This window comes from Egretta garzetta, unplaced genomic scaffold, assembly GCF_000687185.1.
Source record: "Egretta garzetta isolate BGI_Z169 unplaced genomic scaffold, ASM68718v1 scaffold264, whole genome shotgun sequence".
Classification (NCBI taxonomy): Eukaryota; Metazoa; Chordata; class Aves; order Pelecaniformes; family Ardeidae; genus Egretta; species Egretta garzetta.
The window spans coordinates 3724086-3733141 of NW_009259685.1; the positions used below are offsets into that span (position 1 = coordinate 3724086).

The 9056-nt window shown below is 36.5% G+C and overlaps 1 protein-coding gene across 1 annotated transcript in view; it reads right to left on the minus strand.

Moving 5' to 3' along the window:
* Positions 1-9056, minus strand: part of ABCA13 (ATP binding cassette subfamily A member 13) — a 203963-nt gene that overhangs the window by 131518 nt on the left and 63389 nt on the right. Inside the window, exons 26-28 of the mRNA XM_035894140.1 lie at positions 7976-8115; positions 2723-2836; positions 1548-1638 (exon numbers count right to left, since the gene is read on the minus strand). Of these exons, the coding sequence (XP_035750033.1) occupies positions 1548-1638; positions 2723-2836; positions 7976-8115 (345 nt within the window). The remainder of the gene's footprint in view (positions 1-1547; positions 1639-2722; positions 2837-7975; positions 8116-9056) is intronic.

A 9056-nucleotide genomic window follows, 5' to 3' on the forward strand; every position in this document is an offset into this window, starting at 1 on the left:
TGTCACTTACAAACTCTCAGAAGCTTCAGTGGATTTTGCCCATCTCCTGCTTAGATGCAGGTACCAAAATCCAATAAAAGTTGCGCTTCAAGTACATTTGTTTATTTTCTCTCTAAACTTACTTCCTTGACTGTGGAGCCAACTTAATAACCTGTATTGCTGTAAAGTCCATTTTTTCCAACAATCAGGGCCACACGGTCCCTTCATGGGGCCATCTGAGAGCTCATCACTGCCCTCTTCCAACAAACAAGTGGAACAGATTTGTGTCTGGCTCATAATTATCCTAACACTCACTGATAACAAACTACACAGATCTGTCCTCTCTATCACTATCCTCCTTTAGGAAGCACCCAGCTCCCTCTGTACATGATGTTACACTATCTGTTATTGCATTTTATCCCACTTTTCTCTTTCTGATCCTCAAAATCATGAACTTTTCTTAAATGATATTAGGCTCTGCTTTGGTATGGGAAGTTCCTTCTGGTACACGTCAGCAACCATTTTAATTGTCATGCACCTACCCTACTGACAGTGGGACATATTGAATTTTTTTCAATTATCAAATTCTTTAAGTAACTTAAATTCCCAACATAACCCTTTCTCTTCTCCTCCTTACATCCCTGTATACCCAAGATTACTCATAATAATCCTCACTTCGCCCATCATAAACTGTTCCCCTTGGGATACCTATCTGGCCCTGGAGGACATACTCTCTACCGCTGGAGGTCTGGCTTCCAGGGCTCAACACCAATGCAGAAAGGGTGTAGCCAAGGATGGCTGTGACCCAGGGAGCCCAGAGCCACTCCTTTCCCACCAGAGCTGCAACTGGGCCTGCCCCAAGCTGCAGCTCCCACCACATCACAGCCTGGCTGTGGACCTGGCCATGGACCTGCTGATATGGGCCATCTACCCACAGAGTGATGGCCTGGCCTGGCCTCAGTATCGCCCCCATGGCCCCACCTGGCCATCCCAGGGCTGGGTCTAACCGAGGTTACTCTCTACTGACCTGAGCGCAACCCTGTTGCTCCCTGATTATAACCATATCTCAGGCTTTTCCAAGACTCAAGGAGACCACACACATCTAATTCTTAATAAGAGGAGAGAAAAAAATACAGACAGCTTTTGATTAAACACACTGTATCCAATCTCATTTTTTATTTATTTCCACTTAAAGTATATAGATTTCCTTCAAAACGTACTATAAAAGTTTACTACTACCTAATGGAACTGTGGCTACCAGGATTACTTCTCCCTTCCCTCCTTTTAAATATAGCTCCTACATTTATAACTCTCTCATGACAGTTTGCCACTTCTAATTTGTTACCAGATTTTTCAAGTCTTTCAATATTTTGAAAAGCAAATTATCCAGTCACTCAGAAGAAGAAAGACAATTAGAAATATTTGAGACTAACTCAACAAGAGAATTTAATGTCTGGTACTTTAGTAACATTTAAGTAGGTAAAAGATTCAATTTCAATTGAATGTAGTTCTAAGTTCAAGTTAAAGTCTAATAAGAATAATCAGTACATGCACTTTTATGTACATACCATATACTTGCATTTTTTTAAAGAGTTTTTCCATGTCAATATCCAAATTACTTTCTATAAAGTGCTTTATGAAATTGCTTTGCAGTGCTTCCTAAAATGAAAAGTGTTAGATGTTACATTGGGTTTATCCTCTCTGAAGAAATATAAAACGTACATATGCATTCATGTTCAATCCCATTACCAAGATTTTCTGCATAACACTGGAGAAGTTACTTAACCTCTCCATGTCTTCAGTCTTCCCCTCTTAACAGGTTAACTCCACGTATTTCAAGTAAGCAGCAGAACACGTACTCCCCATTGCTGTACATCACTGTCCCCTCTACTGCAAATATTTTAACTGAGAGTCCATTCCAATGTACTCGCAAGTCTGCTGGGACAGAAACCCATTTTCTTTTCCTAAAACACTTTTGGGCCATTATACAATTATACTGCTGGCAGTAGTAAAATAAATATCTTTTAAAAACTGGCACTTGGGAATTCCTTTTAGATTATTTTATCTTCTTTACCTCATTTGCCAAGTTCTAAGTAGGAAGAAAATATTAGCTCTCAAAGAGCATCCTGGGATCTGCAGGTCTAATGCATGATTACTAGCATCATTCCTTAATTGAACTTAAAAGTAATAGTTCAATTGGTAAGGATGGGCCATGACAGGATTCTGTTTATTTTCCTGAAGCGTAACAGCCATGCATGTTTTCACATGTCAAACATGGCAAAACTAAATTTTATTGGGGTAAAAAAAGGACACAGATATGTAGAATGGGAAAAATCCCAGTAACAATGCCCTTTATTTTTTTAGTCTATATTTCCCACATGAGTTTATCGGTTGCACACATTGTTGGAAAAAGCAAGTGGTAAATAAGCAAGTTGCAGAAAATATTTTATTTCCTAGACTCTTACATTTGTTTTAAATAAGTGTATAAAGCTTGTACATGTTTTATTCCCCTGTTGCCTGGTAATGCTGGTCATAGTGAGGTAACATTACTTTTAAGTATTTTTACCTCGGAATTTTCTCAGTATCACACTGCAGGCTCATAACCTGAGGCTAATTTAACCTCTTTTTCAGCTCTTTTTAAACCTGAAGCCAGATAGATGGGCAGATTTACATGTATAGAAATTCTGTCTAGATTACACAGCAAATAATTGGAAAATAGGAAGCCCTCCCACAGTTCACCAACCTGCAGTTGTGAGACCGTGAGGACGTTTCCGCTGGTTTTAAAAACCTCAGACATCCTAAGCCATGTCTCAGAATAAGTCTTCAAGTTTTCCACAAAACCAAAAGTGAAATTAGCCTGGAAAAAAGAATACATGGAAACAAATGAAGTAAAAACTGTGCATAGAAAATATTAAGAAACGGGAAAAACTGACATGCTTCAGATCTTCTGCAACTCCTTTCTATTTCACTTTGATAGTCAGCAGTAAGGATACTCATGTTTTCCTTTTTCTACTTAGGAGATGAAAAGTATTTGTTGCAGTCTCTGAATACCAAGGAAATCAAAGAAAAGTCTTCCTGCAGCGTGTAAGTTTCCGACCTGAAGTATTGTAAAGACCTCTTTATTTTATAATGTCTCTTTCATACAGAGTATTATAGAGGTGCTTCAGAAAGACAGAAAAATAAATACAGTTAGGACATATTCAAAAGAAAGCCTTTGCAGACCTTGTGGATCTTTTATTCAAACTACTTTAACTGAATGTATAATAAAAGTGAAAGTCAGAAGCATGGTCTGGACAATAAATTCAACTGGCCAATCAATCTATTTCAAAATACTCTCGCAAAGGAAGACTTGAGTATAGCAAAATATATTCTGTCCCAGTCAAGCATAACCTACAATTTCTCTCTCCGCCACTAGGCAAACAGCCATCAATTTTTTTCCAGCCTGTTTTAAACAGATCACAAGTGTACTCAAGATTAGAAAATACTGCACTATCTTTTTGTTTAAATTGGTGTTATCAGTCACAGAAGTGCATTTAAGAGCAATCCAGCATTGTTATTATGGTAGAGATCGCAACATTTCCCAGCAAAGACTGTCTGCAATGAGTTGTAAACTCCAATCTGGGACCACACATTTTACAATAATTCCTATTGAAAGTACACAATTTTTGCCAGACTATTTTATGTGCCTTTTGCAAAATCCCACTCCTAGCACAACACAGGAAAACAATTTGTGGTGGTTCTTTCCTCCCGTTTGTAGCACAGAAGGCCCCAAAGAGACCCTTGCAGGTAATTTCATTTTCCTGAAGGAATTTATGCATTCAACTTCTATGAGATTCCCCATTCCACTTTCAAAGGGAAGGTCATCCTAAACGTTAAACTAAAGCTTGGTGTCAAATCCGCTAAACAAGTTCTGTTAACAAAGAACACAGAAACCTCATGGACTGAAATCCCAGGCCTGAATATCAGGACCATGTAACCCACTGTCCAGGCACGATGGTGACAAGCTGAGGGAGACCAGAAAGGTTGCAAGGGTAGCAAACAGCCAAAATGGGAGATTGCTATTTCTCCGGTACAGAGCAAGCTGTACAGGTCACACTTGAACACAAGGAGACCAAATTGTCCGACATCATGAGAAATTGTTATATCAAGCAGCTCACAAGATCTGAGCTCAGTAGAACTCAGATCTTAGTGCTTCTTAGTGCACTTGATTCTGAATGGTGCAGAAGAGGTTTTTTGTTGTTGTTTGCTGAAGTCGCTTTCAAAGAGCTACAGTAACCATAATGTGCTTGTATTCAACCACCTTACAAAACCAAAAAATATTACTGCAGCAGCATGGATTTTTGGAAAAGATGAACTTTATATAATGTAGAAGCTTATCTGAAAGAAATTAAAAGCAGCAAAAGGGTTAGTTGTGAGCAGGAGGTACAAAGACTATTTAAGGCAGCACAGAGGAAACCAAACAAATACGTATTGCCTATCACAAAAAGATTTGGGAAAGACTTGAGAAAGACCATCTGCACGCACACATACACTACACAGCAGGAAGCTATTAGAAAACATCCTTTTAAAAAAATGAAGTTACATCCAAATAAGAAAACAAGAAAGACTAGGAAAAAAAGAGGTGTGTTTAAATGTTTTTTGCTTTCTCATTCACCACAGTAGGCCTTTGGGAGGATCCTTTGTCAGAAGCCTTCTACATAGACAGCACTTTAAAGAATGTCTCTACTTGAAGCAGCATTTAAAAAAAAAAAAAAAAAAAAAAAAAAAAGTCATACATTTTAACAAAATGAACCATAAGTAGTTTCCAGGACAAGGTAACATCCAGCCAAAAATTCTAAGGGTGCTCAAGGATTAAATAGTTGAAGTACTCACTGTAGTGTAACCTCCTGATTAAAATTCCCTTGTTATCAGGGAACTGGAAAATAACAAATGCAATGCTATTCTTAAAAAAAAAAAAAAAAAAAAAAGAACCAGGGGACTGCAGACTGATAATTCCGAAACCTGTACTAAGCAAATTTTAGTTTTGCTATAATAATAATAAAATAATAATAATAAATTACAATAAAGAGTAGTAGTGGAAATAGAGAATAGAAATAAATATAGTTGGGAGATACAAATACAAGGCTTTAAAAAAGAAGGTGCCTCAGTTGAAGTTGAAGAACAAGCAAGTGAGGAAAAGGTTGTTGATGCAGAACATCTTACCATAAGCACTATGAATACCAAGAGTTTATAGGAGCTCAAAAAGCAAGGAGACAGATTACAGCAGTGAAGTCCTGGCAAACCTGACCCTTAAGTTTTTAGATGTTGGGACAGTATTTGGGGGGAACATCACTTTACTGACGTGTTTTTCAGTTCTTCACTATACAGCCTTTACTGATCACAGTATGAATCAGAACCTAGGGCAAGATGAACGCTTGATCTTGCGTGGTAAAGCAACTCCTGTGAGTTTGTATGCTAATGACTAGCTGGACTTTGATGTTTAATAGAAATTCTTTTCAAGTTCTCTTCTTCCTAATCAATGGAGGTCTATTAAAATAAATGTTCTTTGTAACACCTAGGCTGGATATATTGCCTTTGATTAAAATTAGAGTCTTCAGTACTAACTACAGTCCTGTCTGGATTGAACATGTCTAAGCCTCTTCCTGATGTAAGAATAAATGCAAATGGTATTTTGAGCTTACTGAACTGCTTTTATAATAACATCTTTTAACAGGCTGACAAGTCAAGTGTGCTTGTGCAAAGCCAGACAGCATATGTAAGTTTAAAATAAGAACTTACTCAACTCATTATCAATTTTTCTAATTATACTAGACAAAAAGGCAGGAGACTGAAATTAATGAATTTACTAGAGCAATTTTCTTTCTTCCATTTCCCAGTTGTCTTGCTACATTTATATATATATACGTATATATTTTCTGACTGTTCAAATTACAAAGAAATAGCACAAAGTTGTCCTAATGTGATTGCCTGAATGTAAGATCAACTCTAAGAATCTTTTGAAATAAGAAATATTTTCATAAGATCAGCTCATCAGTGGCAAAAAGTACAGTTGTGGAAGCAAGGCTCAAAACATCACACATGGTCTTTGAACTCCTGAATGCCAGTTGTCACTGAACTTTTTTGCTCTCAGTCAGCACTGCAGCCTGTATCTGTGATGGTCACCGTTATTCTACACATTAGAACTTCTGTTCCAATTTCAGTAGGAGATTTGGCTGTGTAGGGGTTAACAGGGTCAGTTTTTAGCAGCGGTGTTCAAGAAATGTGGGACAATATTTTGCATTTAAATTTTGTTTCTGTTCAAGTAATAGTTGATAGGCTTATGTAATTTAAAAAAAATTAAAAAACTGTTGAAGAAACTTTCCTGCTACTTTCATATTTACACATAAACAGATATACGTCCATAATTGCTTGTTAGAACTACAGATTTGGGGGAAGGGTGGGAGTGTATTTACACAGATTCCTGAATAAGCTGATGGTACTTTTATGAGCCTGAGAATACATAATGAGAATGAGACATTGTGCTAGAGGCATCTACTGGAATCTTTGTATTGTTCCAGAGCATTAAAAAAAAAAAAAAAAAAACCAAACCACAAGCAAACCTCATTCTGAAGTGTATTACTCAGTCTTGATTTCACTAAAAGATCTATAAGAGAACACAATGTATGTCAGGAACTTTATCTTTCTTACAGATGCTTTTAAGAATGTGGTTTTGGCATATATAATTGGCAAAATGACATGGAAATGTCTTAAGTGAATTATTCTAAATGTCATTGTAACATAGAATATAATTATGTATTCAAAACTATTTGGAATTTTTATCATTTCTTACAACTCAGTCTTTATAGAATTTCCATCTATAAACATCAGTAGCAGCTTCTTTTTTAGCTGACTAAGAATTCAAAATTAACTATACTCAACTCCAGATAGATGGCCTGTTGCCTAAATTAAGTAATTTAATTTTAAAATATGAAATCACTGAAACCTTGTTTCCAATTCACAGCAGAAACTATAAAGTTACCTAGTACCTACTATCTAGTATGTGATTTTTGGCTTGGTTTTTTTCACTTTTTAGAGCACAAGTCAGAATACCATGCTGTACTCCATTACATGGAAAATAGTTACCATCACATTTAAAGTTACTACAGTCTTTTTATGTACCACTTACAAGCAGCAAAGCTTTTTCTAGATTTTAAATTAACCTAAATTACCCCTCTTGAGATAAGTAATATTCCAGGGTAAAAATCATATATTTGCAGGAGATACAAAATTTGCACAGAACTCTAACGTGTACTTAAGTCATCATCCCTCCTTTTACAGAAGTGCCTCAAAGCTACTCATGAACAAGTCATTGTAGATAATCATGCCCAAGACAGAGCACCTACCATACCAAAACTGCAGACACATTAGAACTGTTGAATAATACTAAGTCATCAGCGCTCACATGTATGGCAGCTCAGCTACTACTGGTCATTCATACTACTGGTGTTAGAAACATAATCAGGAAGGATGCACTGTAGGCAGGGGGTTTTTTTGGTTTTTTTTTAAAACGCAGCTCAGTGTCTCCTTCAGAACATGCTTTCATTCCTGAGGCGTTCCTTCACCACAGCTTCCTATGCTGCCCCATTAGAGTTCCCATCATAAGAAAACATTGAGGGCAAAAGGTCACTTGGAATACACATATCCTACACCTTGATACAACATGATTCACATGACACTTCTGCTAATGTGGTGGGTTTGATCTTTCCATACAAGGTTTATGGGACTTTGAACAAAATTCTGCTTTTCACACTGAGCTGAAAACACTGTAACAAGTAGGATAAAAGAGAAATATTAAGCTTAAAGTGGGAACAAGGTGAGAACTCAGGGGGCAGGGTAGATCAGTTTTCTGAAAGGCAATTATCCAATTGCTTCTACCTACACTGAAAGAAGTGGACCTTTAAAATGAAGTATAAAGACAAAATCAATAAACAGAAATAGTGTTTCTTTTGATACTCACCTTCTCTATCACCACATCAATCATGTTGATGTTTGAATTGTATAGTATCTTCCCATGTAATAAAGGTTTCAGGAAAGTCCATAGCAAAGCCCCATTAGAAGACTGCAAAATCTCCTGATAAAACTTCAAGCAAAATGGAGCTGCAAAAACAAAGACAGACTCACATTTAAGACAGACTACACAGATTAGGTTGGATTTTATTTTTTTTTTAATTCAAATAAAAGCTTGAGTCTTAATTTAGGATATGCCACAGCACAATGCCAAATACCATCCAACTGCCACTAAGAAATCACTACAGGTCCCTGAAAAGAAATTGCTTAACTTAAAGTCTATGGTAGTGTTGAAGATGCAGAACCCTAAACATTATACAAGAAAAAGAGAATCAGAATTCAAAGAGAAAAGCAGCCTGTGAACCCCATCTATCCTAGAAGTTAGATTAGTATATTTTAGAGTGGAAGGATAGATGCAAAATGTCTGCCCACAAAATGAATGCTGAGGGAATAGTCACCTTAAAAAAAAAAAAAAAAAAAAAAAAGCAACAAACCCCCCCCCCAAACCCACCAGACTCACTCCACATCCTTGGTTGTTCTGTAGCTTTCTATTCCTACTTAAGAAAGAAATAGGAATACACAAATTCTTTTCCAGATAGAGACTTTTTTATTTGTATAATTTCATAAGAACCTATCAAAAATACAGGGAAAAAAATGGTATGACACTTAACTTCTTCATTTGAAAAATCTAATCAATTGACTTTTCCATTCCTTAACCAAAAACCTTATTCCTATATCAGATGGGGCTATTAATGCATTAGGGTGTATGTCCTTCAGAACAAGGATCCAAGGAATAGCTTCCAAGATATCTCACTGCACTTGCACTCAAGCAAAGATAATGAGTTTCCGGTGAGAAACATTTAGATTTTTATGCCCAGCTCATGTGTTTTGTTTTTTTTCTTATTATTATTTATTATGAGTGTATTTGGAAATATCCAATTTCCAGTTCTGTGAGAAAATATTAAATAATGTCATCAGCCCTTCAAGGCAGACAAATTACTGTACATAAAGGAAAACTAGGCCAAAAACAT